Below are 20643 nucleotides of genomic sequence, written 5' to 3'. Positions count from 1 at the left end.
TAGCTACCCCAAGCACCAGCCCATGAAACCAGGCCCTGTGAAAAGGCTCATTTGGCTTCCCAGAAAGAGAGAAGTAGTTGCAGAGTAACCATTGTAGAGGCAGAAAGGGATTCAAGTGTGGGCTCCAACCCTGGCCTTGATATTACCTTACCTGTGTGATCTTCACCTTCCACTTTCCCCAAGCCTCAGGCTTCCTTATCTATAAAATGGACCAGGTGACCTTTGGACCCTTGAGGTTCAGCTCAAAGTCTGATCATCTAATCCAAATCCCTCATTTAGCCAATGAGGAAACAGATGCATTAATTTCATTAAAATTCTTTAAAACTCACCAATGTTAATTGATTCCCTTACCTTCTTTCAGAAGAGCTCCAATTTTCCTTCTTTTATCCTCCCAGAAGCAACTTTCCCTTCCTTTGGTTATTTTTTTGGTGCATCTAGGTCCCTCTTGAACATCTCTCCCCCTCCTTTCTAAACTGCAGTGATCCAAACAGGATACAATACTCTGCAGCGCATTTACAGGACTTGATTCTCTTCCCCCCATCGAGGTAGAGGACAGGGGAATGAGGGTCCCTGGGCAACAATGTGGGTGGCTACCAAAGGGAGGACACCTCCTATCTGGTGATCCTCACCCCCCCGATCGAGGTAGAGGACAGGGGAATGAGGGTCCCTGGGCAACAATGTGGGTGGCTACCAAAGGGAGGACGCCTCCTATCTGGTGATCCTCACCATCTGCCTCCACTTTTCTCCAAAAGACTTACTTGCATGAAATAATTTAGAGGGAACACTGTAATAGTAAAACAACTAAGTTACTGAGTATGACAAAAACTCAAATCAACTACAAAGGACCTGTTGAGGAAGATGCTTTCCAGCTAGAGAAAGAACTGATACACAGAAACATTTATAGAATACTTTCACATATACATACACCCATATGTCAAATGGTGGCCTTCTCTAATACAAGGTAGGGAAGGAGACAGTTGGGACTTAAAGTGTAAAAATTAAATGAAATTAAAAAACAATAAAAAAAAGATTTTCCCTTCCCCCACTCAATCCTTGGCAATTTATTCTTTGAAGCCTCTCCAGTATTCCTGTATATGTTTATGGTCTGGTTGTTTCCTTTATTAGATTGCTTAGGCCTGAGGACAGGAGCCATGTGGTTCAAGGCTTGGACCATATGTGCTGTGCTTACAGCAGACACTCAATAATTGCATGTTGAATTCACTAAGAGTAATTTTGTCCAGTCTGCATGTCCTTCACGCCAGGAGCTACATTCCACCATCCCTGCCTTCCTTCCCCTTAGGGTTCTTTTATGCTCCAGCCTAGAATACTTCTAAAGGCTCTGCTGGCTGAAGATGGCGGCCCCAGCCCTGATGAGAAATAACACAGCCGAGTCAACAATGAGAGACATGACATGTTTTAGTAAATATTGAAACTCTTTAAGGTATCAAACATTATTAGACACCAAGAGCACAAGACAACATTTGGAGGCTGGAATACTTGGAGGAACAGCGATTATGGGTTCTGGAGATGGGGAACACCCTTCACTTTCCATCCCTGAAATAAAAGACCCCAAAAACTCAACTCCCCACTCCTCAGCCACAACGGGCTGTCTCAGAGGTTTGCCTGGTCCCAGCCAGGACTTGAGACAGGCATGCAGAAATTGGGGGACTAAGAAGGGCACCACTACCAGGACGGCTCTTGTTCCTGGACGCCCTGGATGCAAGTTTGGAGGCCACAACTCCAAGCTAAGGGGTTATTTTCTTTCTTTCTTTTTTTTTGCAAGGCAATGAAGTGAAGTAGCTTGACCAAGACCACACAGCTAGGCAATTATTAAGTGTCTGAGGTCGGATTTGAACTCAGGTCCTCCTGACTCCAGGGCCAGTGCTCTATCCACCGTGCCACCTACCTGCCCCCATAAGGGCTTATTTTCACACTCAAAGGCCCAGCATCTCTACCAACAGAAGCCATCATGATCCTTTAGTTGCGGCCCAAGAATTGCAGATAGGGATCAATAGTAACTCTGTACCATGTGGGCTGCTGGGTGCAAAACTGCCTTGGTTCATTTTACCATGGACAGAGATGCTTCTGTTTCAGCCTGAGTGTCAGATACAAAGGAAGGCCAGGAAGGTCTCTGTGGTCTAGACAGGGTCTGCTGCTTCTGGTCTGCAGACGAGGGGATGGAATATTGTTTGGCTCTTACCCTGGGAAGGTAGGACAGTGAACAAGTCCCTAGCTGCCGTCTCAAGAGTAAGCCCTAAACAAGACCTTGCTTTAGGCCCAAAGAAAGTCTTTTTTCCTTGGATGTATGCCCCTTGTTGGGCAGGGAGGTAGAACAAATAGGTTAAGGCACCTCTGATGAGGGGGCTGCCCATCTGTCTTGGAGAGGCTGTTGGGCTGACTGTCCCAGGCTGGCCTCCTGGATGGATTCCAGAGCTCTGATTTTGGGTTCTTCCTTCTACCTACTCCCTAATGCTATTTCCTCCATGAATACTTCCACAGAGATAGGTTGGCTCTTTGGTAGAGTACTCTCTTCCTGAGCTGCCTCTTAGGTGGTTAGAAGCACAATCCTGTGGTCCATACCCTCAGAGAAGTGTTCCCTCAGAGGAAAGGACAGGACTTTTTGCCTTCCGACAATAACACTGGATTCCTCACCACCAAATGACCTGTAGTTCAGCAACCAGTCTTAAATGGAAGTTTAACTGACCTGAAGAGCCATCTTGGGCTCAGGATGTTCTCATTTCATAAATAATAAAGTTGCTACTGAGAACATCAAGTTGCCAACCCAGAAGCCTCATAGGAAGAAGTGGCCTTCTCCTGGGGTTTCTGCTCTGTGGGTTTATGGTGGAAGTTGCCAGTAAGCTTAATGTACTGAGTTATTCCCCAAATGCTCTGGTCCTGTCACTGAGCACATGTTAATCATGGTTAGTGGTAACAATGAGATTCCAACACCCACTTTACTTATCCTTCACACATATGCAAGCATTCTGACAAGGCTGCAGACTCACTACCCTTTCTCTCCCTCCCCATGAAAATCTCAGCTCTTTCTTAAGAATGCCCTCTGCCACTCTCCAAAATGTCTGATAGAGTTTTACTGAAAGTGGGGCAACCGAGTTTTCTTTTGAGCCTAGAATAGAAAGTTAGAGTAGCATACTATTGCTGCCAGGCAGGTTTGAAGCTGGCCCAGACAAATCTAGGCAGGGCAACTCGAGTTAGTTCTTATCTGATTTCATCTAAATGGGGACTAGAAAAACAGGACTGAGGCCCAGCAGCTTGGGTCAGCAAAAGGGAGGGTTAAGTCACAGGAGTTGGGATGAAGGGGAAGAGTTCTGTTTGTGAACGACAAAGGGATGATGACGTGGTCTCACACCAAGAGACCCCACTGGAATAGTAGGCAGAAAGACCCTTAACCAATTCTTGATTTTTTTTGGGGGGGGGAAGGGGGGTGACAATGGAAAACCAGAGAATTTTTGCTTAACTCACTAGGAAATGACCCCATCAAAGCTATATTTTACAAGTCATTCCAGCTGTCAGGACCATACCTGAATAGGAGATGGTGTGGCCAGGGATGTTAAAAATACAGTTAGATGGGTGTTTGTTTGTGTATGTGTGTGTGTGTGCGTGTGTGTGTGTGACCCACAAGGCACTGGGAAGGAAAATCCAGTGCTTGCTTTGCATCCAAACAGTATCTGGACACCTTTCTGATTAGACCAAAGGAACATATCAAAGGCACTATCCATCAACTTGAGGAGGGAATGAGTTTCTTGGAAACATAAGTTTTGTTATTGGTTTTTTTTTTTTTTAATACACTCACCTTAGTACTTTAGCTGGGATCCTTTTCTGGAGGCAGTCTTTCTTTTCCTTTTTTTTTTTTTTTGTTTAGAGGCCTGCTTTGAAGGTTTTCTTTAAAACCTGATGGTGGCCCTATTATTCTATATGAATTGTTAAATTGTTCTTATAAGGGAGATTTAAAGCAAAGTCCCCTGAGAGATGATCCAATAGAGAGTGAATCAAGGGGCAAGACACATTTAGGCCATCAATTGGTTTTTAAACATTCCTTGCCCTTCGATGGATTTTCCCATATGAAATACACACACACACACACACACACACACACACACACACACACACACGCATTCTTTTATAAGGTAATATAATTTCCAAATTGTTCATCTTGATAAAGGCACTTGGCTATATTGGACTAAGCTTTTATCCCCTTTTTTTGGTATGAGCCAAACCCTGCTGACTAATCAATGAAAATCACCAAGAAGTGGGCTAATTTCCTGAGCCATTCTCCCAATATGAACCACAATTCCCAGTGTACATATGCATATATTAATCTCCTTAGAACTGTACATGTGGAACTCCTCACTAGAGTCCTTTTAAAAATGAGTCCTGCCCCTGAAGGCAGGAAAACAAATAGGCCACCTCAGTGGTTCAACCCTTGCCATAGGAACATATTGCACTTGGGGCCCATCAGTGGCCGGGCTTCTAAAAATTTAGCTAATAGTGGGAAGTTCCTTTCTGTAGTGGCTAGAATCCCTGTGTATGTGGCCTTCTTTGGGTTGACTTCTCTAAGTCTGAGACCAACATGAGGGGAAGTTAGGCATTTGTACATGAAAACACAAGACAGGAAACAAGTGTGGCCCGCCCTGCCCTCTCTGCCCCCTGCCATAGGGGATGTTCCCTAAAGTGCTCCCACCTTTGGGGAAGTGGTTTTCTTTCCTAACTTCTCTCTGTGCTAGACCACCTCCTCTCGCTACCAACCCCCAGAAGGCAGAGATGGGACTGGGGGCCACAAATCTGGAAAGGCAAACTTTGAGTCTAACTGGACAGCTCCCTCCCCCACCTCCCCCCAATCCCTTCCTTCCTTCTCAGCCTTCCTCCACTTCTCTGCTTGGCTCTCTCTGGGTGTTGTGAACTCCATGTCCAGGAGCCTGGGAGCAGGACCCCATGGTGTCTCCCAGGAGAAGTGAAGGGAGTGGGCCTCTAGGATGATAAGCTGAGAATGGTGGCCAGAGAGAAAGCACAGGGTCCATACTACAGAGAAAGGCCAGGCTCCAGGTGCGAAGCCACATTCTCAGAGAACCAGAGAGAAAGCTGGGTCCTTCTGCTCTTGGGAGTAAGAAGGGGAGGAGGAAGGGGCTAAAGAGTAGTAGACTTTTCAAACAGGAGTTGGGGGGGCAATTCCTTAAGTTGAAGTCTTTTCTCTCCTGTTTTGGGTTTTCTTTCTAAAGTGGTATCCCTGGGGTTGCAGGCCCTTCCAATATCCAGAGTAGGTGAGCTTCTTTATGACTTTACTTCTTCAAACTCATCCATGTCTTCTGAATACCTTTCTGGGACTTCTTCTGAGGTTCCTGTGGCTTTGGTGTCTCCTGAGGTTCCTGGTGTTGTAAAAGATGGGTCCTTCTTGACATCCACACTCTTAAAAGGGTTAAACCAATTCAGGGAGAAATTGCCTCCAAAAGCTGCTTTCATCCCTTCCCAACTGACGATCCTCTCCCAGGTGGGGTCCTCATTCTTGAGCCGCTCAATTCCCTAGAGGAAAAAGAGGAAGAGAGAAAGGAGAGCTGTGATATCTGTGAGGATCCTTGAAGCCCCCTTTCATGCTCCACTCCACTGCTAAGACTTCACATTCCACAAGAGGAGCCGTGGGAGAGAGGCGCTGGGACATGCTACCTATCCCTGCAGGTTACATGCAAAGGTGAGGGTGAGTGTTTATTGCTCAGAGAACCCTTGATCAATTGACATGCATCTATGAAGCCCCTATTTCTAAGGCATCTCTCCTAAGGAGCTTTCAAAGAATACTAAGACTTCAAAGAAATCTTAACAAGTATAGCCAAACCCACCCATTTTACTGATGAGATGGATTGGCCAATGGTACATAGTCAGAAGGTGACCGGCAGGCCTCTGCCATCCAGTGGCATCGTTGCCATAGGGCAAGTGAGGGTGGAGGATGGAGAAGCCCAGCGGGCAATGGAAGGCCAGTGAACAGTGACCTCCCCCACTGCCCAGGCTCCTCTTTCATGCCCTGTCCACAGTAAGAAGCATCCCTAAACACATCTCATGAAAGCAGGGACACACAAGACTGAGGCCCCCGTTCTGCTGGCAAGCGGCTCCAGAGCAATGGACCAGCCTGCCCAGCTCATTGATGAAGGCAATCTGACTGACCACACATGGTGAGATGAGTAGTTTAGTGATTTGGGATGGTCAGATGACCAAGTGAGGCTAGTTGTTGGATGGACCAAACCACTGACTAGCATTTCACTGGTAGAAAACATCCAAATGAAGATGGGGGCAGGCTGATCTCTACTCACAGGAAGCCCAGGGGAACTCTGAGACTTAGTTTAAGACCAGGCCCACAGGAAACCCAATGACTAAAGAAGGTGAAAACCCCTTTCCCTCCATCTGCATTGCAACCCCAGAACCATGGAAAAGAAATGGAATGAGAGGGGTGGAACCTTCTTAAAGCTTCTATAGGACTCAAGCAGGAGGGGGTAAGCGACACTTCAATAAAGACTGAGCTGTGAGGGAGCTGGGGCTCTGCCATGCTGCCAGCTTCTCATTCATCCCCATCACTCACCTGCTCCTGTGATTGTACTCACCAGTCAAACCATTGAAAAGGAAAGCATTGGGAAGAAGCTGCAAGGAGTTAAACCCACAAGCTGGAGGGTTGGGGCTTTTTTGGTGGGGAGGGGGAACAGCTTTCTGACCTTTCTTTAGACCTCTCTCCTCAGGGCCCAACCACAACCTCCACAGGACCCCCTCCTATTCCCAAACCTGTCCTGGTCAGAAAGCCAAGAGATAGGGGGAGGGGAATATCCATTTAGATGACACTTCCTGTGTACCAGGCTCTCCCCTAAAAGCTTTACAAATGCCACCTCGTGTGATCTCTACTGTCACTCTGGGAGATACTGGGAGGGAATGAACAAGGGTTTATTGAATATCCATCGACAGATATCATTTTGTACGATCCTCACTGTCCTGGGAGGTAGGTGCAGGTAACCCATCCTGCAGCTGAGGAGACTGAGGCAGGTTTCAGTTAAATGACTTGCCCAAGGTCACACAGAAAGTAAATGATGAATGACTCTTAGAAGTGAGGGCTTTCTGCCCCCGGGAAGGGGGCCAGTCCTTCTTCCCTTCCCCTCATCCTGCTGATTAAACTGCCACCAGGAAGCTCTCTTCACCCTATTTCTGAAATATGCATTTCTTAGATTTTGATGAGATGTCTGGGGGTTATGACAGGGCAGGTCCTTTGGTGAACTTGTGCAGGTCATCTGGTTTTGTTTTATCCTGGGGGTGCGGTGAGGTGGGCAACGGTTAGGAACTCAAGAGCACTGACATGGAAATACTGAAAGTTTTCTTATATAGGATCAGTTGCAACATGCTTTAACCCAGAGTTCCCATGGGTCTGAAAAGGCCTTCCCTGGGATACCGCAGCTTGTGCATTGTGGTACTCATGGCAAAAATGCAAGAGAAAATATATCTTCATCCACAAGGTCATGAAATCTCAGAGCCAGAAATTCATAGATTAGCTCAATCCTCATTTTACAGAGGGAAACATCAGAGTGGAAATAGGGAGGCTTCATTCCAAACACTTGCTAGCTGTGTGACCTTGGACAAGTTCCTTTATCTGTTTGCCTCAATTTCTTCATCAGTAAAATGGAGATAAAAAAATAGCACCTATCTCCCAGGGTTGCTGCTTTGCAATCATTAAAACACAAGCTACATGCTGGCTTTAGTTAACCAGGTGTAGCTAGCTAGGCCATACAGCTCTGAGTCCCCTGTGGAGGGGCAGGGCTGCCTTGTGATTTCCCTGGCTGGCAGCTCCCAATGGGAGGCATCTGCCCATCAACTCAGTTGTTTTACGAAGTTGTCTGAGAAATTAAATGACCTGCCTAGTCACAAAGCCAATATCTGTTAGATTAAAGGACCATGCATGCCAAGGTGGGAGGGACCTAGATGGCTATCCAGTCACATGCCCTCACTTTACAGTTAAGGAGTTGAGGCAGAAGTGATATGTCTTGCCCAAGATCCCTTTGAGGGGGGATTTGAATCCAGGTCCTTTTACTCAAGTCAGCGCTCCTTCCTCTACACTATCCCACCTCCTTGAACCCCAGTCTTCCTTACTTTGAGGCCAACTCTCTACCCACCATGAATACTGTCCCTGTATTCAACTCTGTACTCACAGACACTTAATATGGTTTATCCTTTGAGAAACTGTGAATTTGAGGGGTGGGAAGGGAGGGTAGAAGGAAATTATGTAACTATAAATATGCATATGCATGTGGATAAATGTTAAAAAAAATTTTCATAACATGTCATTGAAGAAACTGTGAACTCCTTATGGGTCTTTTTAACTTTCTGGAGTAAACTCACACCTACTAGCTCTTTTCTGTCCTCACAAAAACCTTATGAATTAGATCAGGCAAATACCATTCTTCCTATTTGACAGAGGAGGAAACTGAGGCTCAGCTGACCTGTCACACCCTATTCAAGAACTCCGACTCACTATAGATCCCACCATTCCAGTCTTCTTATGCTTCCTCCTCGGCCATCCAGGGTCACTGAGCTCCTGCCTTTCTCAGACACCATGCTCTTCTCATCCCCTGGCCCCAGAATGTTCTTCCTGTCTCTGCATTTCCTAAGATTCCCCGGCTTTCGAGTCTCAGCTAAAATCACACCTTCTACCAGAAGTCTTCCCCAGTCACCTCCTCATTACCTGTCTGTATGTAGCAGTTTACTGGTGGTCTTCCCAACTACAGTATGACTCAGATTGCAGGGACTGGTGTTTGGGTGGGTGGGGGTCTTTTCTTGTATCCCTGGTTCTTAAATGCTCAGTGACTGACAGATTCTTAAAAGCAAGAGGGTCATCAGAGCTGGGGATCCTCAGAAAACAAATCAGATTAAATTGTCATCATGCTCTCAGAAAACAGTCTTCCATTTTAGTGAGACATAACTAGAAAAGTGGAATCCAAGGAATATAAACTTGGGTATCCAGCAATGAGGATAAATAGCAACTCTCTCTCCTTGGGGACCAGAATACACTTCAAGTGATTGGTGGGAGAAGGGGTGGGAAGCAGCGGAGCTCCAAGGAGGCCATAGGGGACTTCCATAAGGGCCTCTATGCAGGTTGGAAGGGACTGGAGAGACCATTTGGGCCAACCCTCGCATTTCAGAGTTCCAGAGAGTTAAGGAGCCTCATCTGGGGCTTGAAATCACTTCTGGTCAAACCCTCTCACCTCTAAGGAGGATAAAGCATAGCCACATGCTATATATCTAAATGAAGAAAGAAAAAAACCCTCGGAGGGCTCCCCAGGCTTGGGCAGATGGATGGACTTTGGGTTACTAAGCTGAAATCCCCAAGTTTGCCTTAAATGCACTTCTCAGCAGGTATGGGGTGGGTGGGTCATTGACATTTGTGGAACAGACAGTCTAGGGAAATAAACTGGACTTGGGGCAAAAGGAACAATTTTTCTAACCACCCACAGCCTTCTTTGGGCTCTTTCCCCAGGTTCTCTCCCTCAATCTAAGGACATTCAGGAGGCCTGGAGACTATTGTTTTTCTTCCCTTCTGTTCATTCCATTCTTTAGTTTCCATAAGTTCTAGAAATGACATGTTTTACCTTGCCTCCTCAAGGCAGGACCCCTTAGCTAGGTTATTCTGGGTGCATGGGAGCACATTCACAGGAACCCAGGGGGTAGAGAACTGAAGTAAGATAAGCTCTTTGTGGGTGTGGGGGAAAGGGAAGGTTTCCACTTCACTGAATCACTGGGAGAAGGGCAAAAGCCAACAAATAGCTTGCTCCCACTTCATGGGGAATTCTTTATTTTCTTCAAGGCATTCTAATATATATATATATATATATATATATATATATATAATTCTCTGGGGGTGTTAAATATATTGAAAAACAAAACCAGAAAAAAGTAATCATACATACAAAGGACAAAAATACCAATTCATCTACATCATCAATACACAGAGGATGATACAATGCCATTGACTCAAGGTTACTTGATCCATTAACAATTTGGGGGTTGCTCTAGCCCTGGCTTTCCCCTCTGCTTCTGGAAAAATAAGGAGATGAATTACTCAGTTGGGCTAGGACAAAGCTACTTCACTTTTTTCTTTTTAGGTTTTTGCAAGGCAAACGGGGTTAAGTGGCTTGCCCAAGGCCACACAGCTAGGCAATTATTAAGTGTCTGAGACCGGATTTGAACCCAGGTACTCCTGACTCCTGGGCCGGTGCTTTATCCACTGCGCCACCTAGCCGCCCCGCTACTTTACTTTTGTAAAACAGATTGAATGATGGGCTGGCGAGGAGACATGGGGCAGAGCCTTGCCCTAGCACAAAGTACTGGTGGATGGGATTGAAAGGAGAGTTTTACATTCTTTGTGGCTCTCCAAGACTCCTGCTTTCCCTTTTCTGTAGACTTAGAAGACCCAAGTTGTTCAGTAGGTGCAGGAGACTTCAGGGCTCCAGAAGGGAAGTACTTCATAAAGACAAGATGTTATTCAAGTCAACCAAGACCAAGGCTTACTTTAATGTGCAAGGAGTACAGAGACAGAAAAAGGACACAGTCCTTGCCCTCACGGGGTTTACAATCTAATGGGGGGGGGAGGAGGAAGAATATAGCGCCAGGCGCCTTCCTCACAACAACCCTGTGAGGTAGGTAGTGCAAGCTTTATATTCCCCATTTTGCAATGAGGAAACTGAGGCTCAGAGATGGCAAGTGAGTTGCCCAAGGTCACACAGATGGTGAGTGGCACAGAGACTTGAACCCAGATCCTCTGACTCAAAGTTCTACATTTTTCCCACTACACCACACTGCCTCTATTAAGACCAAACAGACAGGCAGCTGTGTGTGTGTGTGTGTGTGTGTGTGTGTGTGTGTGTGTGTGTGTGTGTATGCACACCAACTAATTCGTATACAAAAAATTAATAAGCAGATGCATAGATTTGCATATGCACACATTCATTTTGCATGTAGTTAATATGAGCAGAAATCATAGAATTGTGGAGCTGCAAGGGGGCCACTGAGATTGTTGCATCCAACTCCCATGTATTACAATTGAAACTGAGAACAAGAGGCAAAAGGATTAGGTACCAGGACCCAAGCTCTCGATTCTTGGACCAGTGCTCATAGTGCACCATGACTCAACATCCCACGTCGGAGATGTGCCCTGGGATCCTTTTCATAGTCTTTAAGATACAAAAGAGGGAAAGACAAAGGAATTTCAGGCAGCGTTCCTTTGTATTCCTATAGCACCTTTCCTCAAGGTGCATCTGAAGATGCCTCCATCCAACTAGATCATAGGCTCACAGGATTTCAGAGCTGGAAGGGACCTGAGAGGTCATGGAAGCCTTCTAACCCTCCTCAAAAGACAGGAGGAAACTAGGCCCTTGGGCTAAGGATAGGCAAGACAATCAGTGAGTGGAAAAGTCAAGACCTGAACTCGGGTTTCCTATTTCCCATCCATGACCCTTTCCACTACACCAAACTGAGTCCAAATTCAATAATGCTACAATAAGGAAGACTGTAAGCTGACTACGATTTATAACCCTACAATGTGCTTCTTTTGGCAAATGTTATCATATACATGAGAAATTATTGATCACAGAGAAAGCTTCCTATGCTTTTAGGGCACAGAAAATTCAGTACATTTGTACATGCTCAAACATCTACTGCTCTCTTCAGATACTCAGGTAAAACTGAAAGGAACTAAAAAAAACAAAATTTGGTTCAAAGGAACAGAAATGCCCTTAGAAATGGTTAAAAGCTGCTTCTATTTCAAAGGCATTCAAACACTGAGCCATGTTTTCCTTTTGTCTTACTGTCCCAACCAAAAGGGAACTGGATAGGAAGGGAATGGAGGTGGGATTGTTGTTGGATAAAGGCTGCTAAACATGAGCATTATCAAAAAGTCAATTAAAGTGTGTTTGAGGGGGAGACATATTAAGACTCCCATGAAGATTCATGATGGTTTTCTTAGTATTTTTTTAAACTAAGTAATCAGTTTTATTAGAGTTAAACCACCCAATGTACAAGAGTAAAAATTGCTAAGAGGTCCTGAAAAACAGTCCCATTCTTCCCTGGGCCCTGTGAAAGTATTACTTGTTGCATAAATAGAGAAAGTGAGGCAGGAAAAGGAAAGTGACTTGGGCAAGGCCATTGAATGAGTTGGTCAAACAGGAAGGAAATGATTTGTTTCGATCTGAAATGTTACAAGCAAAGAGCTAAGCTTTCTACAATGCAATACTAGCTAGATAAAGGCAAGTTTTGTTTGCAGTGGCTTTTTCTTGTTCTAGCCTGCTTCTTAAAAGGGGGTCACATGCAAAAGACATTCTCCTTCCTCCCAAGAACTCAAGTGTGGAATCATAACATCTCGACTTCATTCCTAGAGCAACAGAGGCTTAAAGGACTATAATTCACACAGTGAATTTAGTGCAGAGAAACCAAAAGGAACATAGATTTTGGTCCTCAAGATACTACTCACCCACTGGGCAGAGTCAATTAGAAACTCTTTTTTTCCCAGAGGAGTGTTAGAATATTGGTTAAAAAGGAACCAGAAAAAAAAAATCACATGAATTGCAGAGAGAATTTGCATATTTTCTCCTTATATTGCAACAGGTCACACAGCTAAATCAGAAAAGCTTTGGAAAAATTTTATTGCATGTGTTTTCCATATGGAAGCATTGACAGAATCAAAAAGATGTGGCACATTCACATTACTTTCTGAAAAGTGGCACAGGTTATTGACTTTCTCCACACCCAGATTTGGACTGATGTTTAATACATCTCATTCATATTCTTAAAATGAAAGCTAAAAAAAAAGAATTTTTTAAAGAATCAACCGGTAAGAATTGACATCCAGCATACAAAATGTCCTCCTCCTTTCCCTAAAATACATTCATGGATTCCTGCTCCAACCTACAACACCAATCACCTGAGTGCCATGGGCCGAGGTCACCTTTGGGTTCTGTCTGCAAGATACCTGCCCTTCTTTCTCCTGGCTTTGCCTCCCATCCTTCCCTCATCATCTCCACATCCTAACCATGAAAACCTGGCTACTTCCAACTGTGTGTGTGTGTGTGTGTGTGTGTGTGTGTGTGTGTGTGTGTGTGTGTGTGTGTGACTGTGTGTAGCTATCAGAGGATGACTCTGCTTTGATGGGTTATAAATGCTAATCCCTGAAAACGAATCCTTTTGGGGAGGGTGCGTCTAGGCCAGTCTACTGCAGGGGCCAGTGTTGTGATACCAACATTTTTGTCACTTCCACCTCCACATCTCCTATCATGAACACTGTTGAACTGGCATCTCACTAAGAAAACAATGGCTTGAGCTACTGACCTAAAGTTGCACCTTGCATTCTTCTTTTAGCGTAAGGCATTTTGCACTGAGGAAAATTCATCCATCTAAGTCATTCTCTTGACTAACAGAGGGTACAATTTCTTGATTTGGTGGAGACAGACTTTACTCCCATTTAGCCCACATCTCTCCCCCTCCTATCCAACAAGGCAGCTAAACAGAACTGTTTTTTCCTTTATCAGAAGCAAGGAGCAGAGGATGCTGGGCCTTGTTTTAAAGCTAAGCCCATTGTCCTGTGAGGCCAGTGCCCCAAGGGGCCCTTCTGATCCAGGCCATTCCCTGATCCTCAACCTTTCCCTGCTCAATGACTGAGTGTCCATTTTCAGGTGAGGTCCCAGGAGCCCCGCTCCTTTCCCCTGGATGGCTCTCTTCCCCACACTGGTCCCCAGAGGCACTGGGAGGCAGATGGCATTCTGCTCTCACTGTTGGGACTGCCACAGTCCAGTCCCACCAAAGTCACCACTCGCACAGTTAGTAGAGCTGGGTACAACCACCAGGAAACTGCACCCCTTTCACGTTAGTTATGCCAAACAGAAAGCAGAGAAGAAACCAAAGGCCAGGAAAGTTAATTTTAAAAGGTTTGGAAAAAAAGAAGAGGAGGAGGAGGAGCTCCAACCACCAAAAACCGCCTGGACAGCCTGAGAAAACGGAGCTCATCAGCAGAAGGGGACTTTTTTTTTTCTCTGCAATGCTTGCCATTTTACTTGATGTTAAAAAAAAGTTTTTTGTTTTGCTTTTTCGGTTTAAACATTCATGTAAAATTTATTGAACGGTAGTGCTGTAATGTGGTTTGTGTTTTAGTGGATCTGCTGGTCAAGGATTCTTCAGACCACATACTGGTACGGGTCTGCTTTCCCCTGGTCTGGTGTAGCAAATGGGCTAAGCCACGCTATAGAGAACGGATGGCCAAATACTGCTTTCATGTTCATCCATTTTGTTTTTTTAGCCCATCTTCTCTCTTCCTTTTTCAATTGTTCTATTCCCTGAAAACAAGAACAATCACACTTTCAGTCAGGCACTTGCATCACCACGGTTTTGTTTGGGGGGAGGGAAATGTCCATTGCCTTATGGCAAATGAAATAAAAGTTTGTGGAGTTTTTAAAAAAGCTAGAAAATACTTTTTCTTCTTTTAAATTGGAAAAAGTAGCAAAGAAAAATAGGATCAAATTATACTGAACTTTTTTTGAAGGGGTAGAGGAAATGCATATCTGTAAGCTTTTTTTTTTAAAAAAGAGGGGAAAAGGACAACAAACGTAGCAGTCATCTAACAATCACCACCAATTTCTGATCATTTTGGATTCAAGCTGTCTTTTTGAGTCAGGAATCGTGGCTTGTTCTAAGTTGGGCCCAGGATCAGAGCTAGCAGGGACCTGACATCATGAAGAATATAATGATAATTCATCTGGGATCAATTTCATGGGAGATTTGTCTGAAGAAACCATGACCAGTTTGCAGACAAAAAAAATAAATTAGACAGTATTTCCATGTGGTTAGCTTTCCCAGGAATGGTCACAGAGAGTGAAAGTCTGGGAGGCAAGAGGAGCAAGAGATACACAATTAACTGTGAAAAGGATAAAAGAACTTTAAATGAGGGTAGAGGGAAATCATCAGTAGGAAAGAGAAGATACTAAATTAGTAAATGTTAAAAAGTAATAATAGCACAGCCCCTTTCAAGCAACCAGACTAACCAGTATCACAGGGAAACAACTTCAGGCCTCTTTACAGACACTAAAATGAATCTAGAGCTGTCAGCAGAACTCTGAAGGCCAAGTCTATTCCTTTTCTTGAAACTTAAGATAAACCAGTTACCTGAGGCACATTCCCATGGCCAACTAATACCAGGAAATGTCTTGAAAGTCCCCAAGAGGAAAGGAGGCCCTGGGAGAGTGCCCAGTTCATGCTCTCCATCAAATGCTGCTTCTAGGAAGGAAGGGGAGCCAGCAGGCCCCACATTACTGTCTAGAGGAGCTAATTAGACTCTCCACCTTCTACAAGTCACCACAGCTAGGGACAACTGTGGAGACAGGGAAGGAATCCTGGCTCAAACATCTCAGGGTACTACTACTCTGACAGCCCTGAGTGATCAAGACCCGAATCAAAGGAACCCTGGCTGAACTGCCTTTTGCTCAAACAGTTCCTTCTTTCTTAGAAGGAATGGCCAACAACTGGTCAGCAGGGGCCTTTGTTAAAGTTGGACATGTCACATAAAACATGGAGGCACTAGATAACCACACAGACTTGAGAGGGAACAATAACACTGGTAGGAATCAGGAAGAGAAACTGGTCCATCAGAAGAAGAGTAACTTTTCCTTGACACAGAGAAAAATACTGTTTCTCCATGCATTCCTTCCCAGAACACTGTGAGGGTGACTATCCTGAACAGTCACAAGCCTTCTACTTCCTCACATCAAGGAGAATGTTATAAATGGGATGTAAACTCATTGGAGGCAGGAACAGTGTCTTACAAACCTTTGTGGCCTCCCTCTCCCTCTCATCACAGAGCCTACCCTGGTGATTGGCACAGAGCAGGCGCTCAACTAAGTGTGTGCGCACACACGCTGAGTTTGTTTTTGTGCATCTGTGTATATACAGTGCTTTTGAAAACCACTGCAGCCTAGAAGTGAGCAGCATCTTGACTCCAGCTGGGCAAAGATGGTGCTCCTCGTGGCTGTCTCCACTGGAGAGCCGGCCCTGGTAAGGCTGTCAGTGACTAACTGAAGACGAGGCTGCCTGGCACAGACTGGGGCCAGGTGCATGGAAGTTCAGGGCTCTTTTCCTGCAGTCCTGAACTGGGGTCTGCCTGCCCCCCCCCCCCAACTCCCTCTAACTCTGCCAAGGGCAGCTGGCTCTTGGTCAGTCTTAAGTCCTGCTGGCCTTCAGGGAAAATGACACATGCAGACACCCAGACCAGTTCTTTCTTTCTTCTAAATTCTGTTGTGTCTTCACCATTATTATTTCCTCTGCTCCAAGAGCCAGAGTTTACTGTGAAAAAACACTACTCACAGCTAAAGAGGAGCTCCAAGGAGTCTGTCCTTTTGTAGAAAGAACATTTCAATGACACTTCCATTGACTAACCTTGACCTAAAATGGGAGAAACTCTTGCCAAAGGGCTCTTCCTGTTGACTTGGTGGGAGTGGATAGCTGCATAATGCAAATACAGAGCCCTGTCCCCTCCTGGGCCTTTCTACCCATCATGCCCTGGAGCACACCTGAGCCTCCAAGTCTGGTATTCCTGCTTGGCCACACCAGGTTGGGGGAAGGGACAGGAGAGGCACTCACCGTTTCATCAGTGCAGATGGAGTGTACCTGGGTCCCAAACATCACGGAGGTGAAGATGAGAAAAAGGAGGGCTTCGAAACACAGCAGGATGAGGAGGATCACTGTGGTGGGGGGAGCAAAGGAGCTGCATTCTGGAAAACAGAGATATAGAAAAGGTCTTCAATCCTAGCCTGGTCATCCCCTCAGGGTTGCCTTGACCTAGGTTGACAACAGTCTCTCTCTCTCTCTCTCTCTCTCTCTCTCTCTCTCTCTCTCATTCTGTCTCTCTGTTCCATGAAGATGAAACCGTTGCTTGGGATTACAGAGCTGATGGGGGGAAGAGAGCACATACACCAAAAAGATTCCTTTGCCTTCATTTCCACAGCAATTGCTCTTTTTAAGTCAGAAGAGACTGCCTAGCACAAAAGAAGGAGCAGGAGGAGCTGTATGACCTTGGGCAGGTCCCTTCCCCTTCTGTGGGCTCCAGTCTCCTCACTGGTATTCAAATGAACTGAACGCTCCTCTTTTTTAGTTAACTCTCTGCACTTCCTTGTCTGAGCCATTAACCAGCAAATAACTGACCACAGCCACATGCACAGCTAGGGTTATCACTATTCTCTTCTATTATCCTTTCATTCTGCATGTGCATTTTCCTTGTCTTTCAGACTCTCCTGGGTCTTCCTGGTCCCTTCCCAATCATGCCACCTGTGCTACCGTTGATCTCACAAGCTGTGCACCTTGCTTCTGCCTCTGGGATTCAGGACTTGGACAAGAAACTTCCTTTTCCTCTTAGCAGACCAAGGCCTCGAAGACTCAGATTAGTGAGGACAAAAGAAGTACTGGCCGGAGGAGTAGCACTATGCATCAAGTTGAGCCAGGGAGATTTCTGGGCCCTCATCATTCTAAATAGAATGTAGAGACTAAAGTCCTAAAGAACAAGTCCTCCAAGCATGACTTGGTATTTTCCCTCCTGCCTACACCTATTTTTGATTTCTCTTCTTTAAATTAAAATGAAGGCTCACTTGATGGCTTTAGATTTGACAGGTTTTTTAAAAAGCATAATGGGTGACTTGCTTTGTTTTTCACCTGGTTCTTGTAATACTTGGGCCCAGTAATTCCACACAAAGGGATTGACAGATGAAGTCACTTAACATTTTGGAGCCTCAGCTCCAAATGGGCAATGGTAACAACAGTTGAACTACCATGTCATAGGGTTGTGGGCTCTTATTACTTTTGGTTACTATTTCTATGGAGACACTGAAGGCAGATGAAGTTCAGTCCGAATCTCAAGTTGAAAAGGACCTCCACAACCATCCTGTCCAGTATGCTTCTTACAAACAATCTCTCGACCCAGAGAGATTAAAAGACCTTCAGAAAACAGAGCTCTGGAATTAGCCATGACAATTCTTGATTCTGATCAGTCCTAACTTACCTGGGGAAAGCAGGGCCCTGTGTAGAAAACAGACACCTGGGGAGCCCTGTTCTCTCCCTGTGGCTATGGCTGTGCCCACAGCACTCTTCTCTCACAATCCTCCATCACCCTGGCACCAATAGGGGTCCCTGGTGCTCTCAAGACCCAGTTTTCTCCCAAACTCTATGAAAGTGAAGGTCAAATTATTTGGTTTAGGATTGTTTCCCCTTGGAGCAACTGCTTCAGTCATCAGATACATGCCTGCATTATTGCCCTGCCTACTGGTCCTCAGGAGGCTGTCTACACTGTCACCCCCTCCTCAGGTGATTAAATCCTTAATAGGAGCAAACTCTACTCTAGTTTCTCCATGTCCAGGACATTCTCAGGATGTCTCCTCTCCCTCCCCAATTGATGTGTGCTGCCAACTAAGTTTAATATTAATTTAAGGGCCTAAATGTCACAACACATCCTAGAGTCAGATGCCAATTCTGGATAACTTCTTGGTAAGGTTATCTTTCTTCTCTAGGAATGCTCATTATCTGCATCCATTATGCTCATCTCTAAGGAAGGCAGAGATCAAGTCCATTCTTTAATATGAGTTCCAAGCTCCTAGTACAGGGGCCTGCACAGCTGCTGAGGCCTTGCTACCTGACCCACCAGTCAGAATGTATATTGCCCTCTTCACCCTAACTGGATTCTTACATCAGAAGCTGGGGGCCCCTAACAGTAGAGACGATGCCTCTCCTTTTAACCTCATCAAGACCCAGAAGATGATGTGAAAGAGAACACAAGAGTGGGAAGTCACAAACAAGGGAGCAAGAGAGAGAGGAGACCGCATAATTAAAAATAGTTACTTTCTACTATAGAAAAATTCTGGTGTCCTTAAGTCACCCCTAGGAAAAAAACTAAACAGTAAAAACAGCTAGCTAAGTCCTTATTATTCAACATTCTTATTTGTGAAGTTTTTTCACCCCAAAAGATTTTTGACTGTGACAAGACTAGTTTGGTATGCACCCCTTTCATTTAGGGAATGGCTGTCTTTCTTTCAGAACCTGTAGGGTTCTAGAGAATTTTTTGAGGTGGTTTCATAGTATTTGCTCTCAAATGTCCCATTTTAATAAGTGTATTCCCTCCATGTCTAACAAATGAACAAGGTTATATATGTACTCTTCATTAGAGAAAAATTCATCTTCCTATTAGAAAACAAAGATTTATGTGTACAATTCAAGGGAAGCTAGTCTGGAGAATAAACCAACCTTGTACTGTTTAATTCATCTTATTTAAAAAATCAAATGCCTTTCCTCCCTAGGACCTCTTGTCCTCCCTCACAGCTGATCTTGGTTCACTCCATCTCACTGATGATATGCTGCTCTTCTTGGCTGTGTAGTTTCCCTAGGTGCTCTCTAAAAATTTTCACCTCAGCCCATGAGACTTTGCTTTGCACAGAGACTATAAAAGCCAAGTAGATGGCTTTGTCTTATGAAGATTGGTTGATTTTTTTTTTCCCTCCCATGATTTGCAAGAAAGCTAATGAAATTAAATAAGTCCAAACCAAGACCAAACCTTCAAAGTCTGTCGTGGAAACTCTGTTTGGGGAAGGACACACTGAATGAATACTCACCTGCCCAGTCTTCTTCAAAGCAATACAGGAAATGAAATCCCACCATGATGAGGGCATGCAGGGAAATGAGTGCTATATACATCTGCAACAAAAACATGGAAGCAAAGGCTAGTGTAAACTGGAGAAAGCTGGGCTAGGTGCTTCCAGATATGTAAGAATCCTAGGGACAGAGGGGAGGGTCAGGGAAGATGTCAAGAGGGGAAGGAGAGGGGGAGGGGGAGGGGGAGGGGGAGGGGGAGGAAAGCTTTCCATAAAGCAAGATTGGCCTGCCTGGTAGTTCTGCCCCAGTGAGTCTTGATAAGAGTGCAGGCAGGTGGTCACAAGAGCTAACAAGGAGCCTCTGCCAGGCTTGGGAGGGGTTTTATCTCAGGCTCTTTCTTCTGATGGGTCACATTACTAAGAAGATTTTAAAAATTTTGATTATGTGACCCAGAGTACAGAGTTAGATCCAAGCCAAGGCAGATCTCGGCACAAGACTCCTGGCTAGCAATGACCATTATCTGTCACGTTCTACTGTTCTAAGAATAGGTTGGGAAAAGTCCTAAAAAACCTCCAAGCTACTTTAAATGACAAAAATGAAACTTTTTAAATGATGTCACTGACTAGGTCAGGACAATAGGAAGATAAAAATAAAGGTCTTCCTCATGTCATCTGTCTAAATGACTGTCTTTGACTGGTCACGGTCCCGATTACAGAGTTTTGAATAATATCAATGGTTCAACATTTAGAAGATAACAGATCCTTTTTGGAAATACTACATCAGGGAGAGTTGAGGAACAAAATCTATTAAGAAAACTTACTGTAAACAGTACGAAGTACTTCTGGTTATTTTCTCCCACACAGTTATTAACCCAGGGACAGTGGTGATCCATCTTTCGAATGCATCTCTTACAAACACTGAAAAAAAGTAAATAGAGCTGACCTTTAAAAATATCATCATCTTATCTGAAAGGCTGAATGTAAATAAAGAGATGAAACCAAG

The 20643-nt window shown here is 44.8% G+C and overlaps 1 protein-coding gene across 4 annotated transcripts in view; it reads right to left on the bottom strand.

Annotated features, from left to right (window-relative positions):
* Positions 1-1398: 1398 nt before the first annotated feature.
* Positions 1399-20643, bottom strand: part of ZDHHC3 (zDHHC palmitoyltransferase 3) — a 66394-nt gene continuing 47149 nt past the window's right edge. For 3 of the 4 annotated variants that reach the window (XM_074195871.1, XM_074195872.1, XM_074195873.1), the window contains exons 4-7: positions 20462-20558; positions 19662-19743; positions 16651-16781; positions 1399-5535 (exon numbers count right to left, since the gene is read on the bottom strand). In XM_074195871.1, coding sequence (XP_074051972.1) covers positions 5287-5535; positions 16651-16781; positions 19662-19743; positions 20462-20558 — 559 coding nt within the window. In that variant the 3' untranslated portion in view covers positions 1399-5286. Of the gene's footprint in view, positions 5536-9878; positions 14355-16650; positions 16782-19661; positions 19744-20461; positions 20559-20643 lie in introns of those variants that run through there. The other variant, XM_074195874.1, reaches the window with a different exon arrangement.

The sequence above is a fragment of the Macrotis lagotis genome, chromosome 7 (assembly GCF_037893015.1).
Source record: "Macrotis lagotis isolate mMagLag1 chromosome 7, bilby.v1.9.chrom.fasta, whole genome shotgun sequence".
In the NCBI taxonomy this organism is placed as follows: Eukaryota; Metazoa; Chordata; class Mammalia; order Peramelemorphia; family Peramelidae; genus Macrotis; species Macrotis lagotis.
Note: the sequence above shows the minus strand (reverse complement) of the source record. Positions and strands in the feature narration are given on the sequence as shown.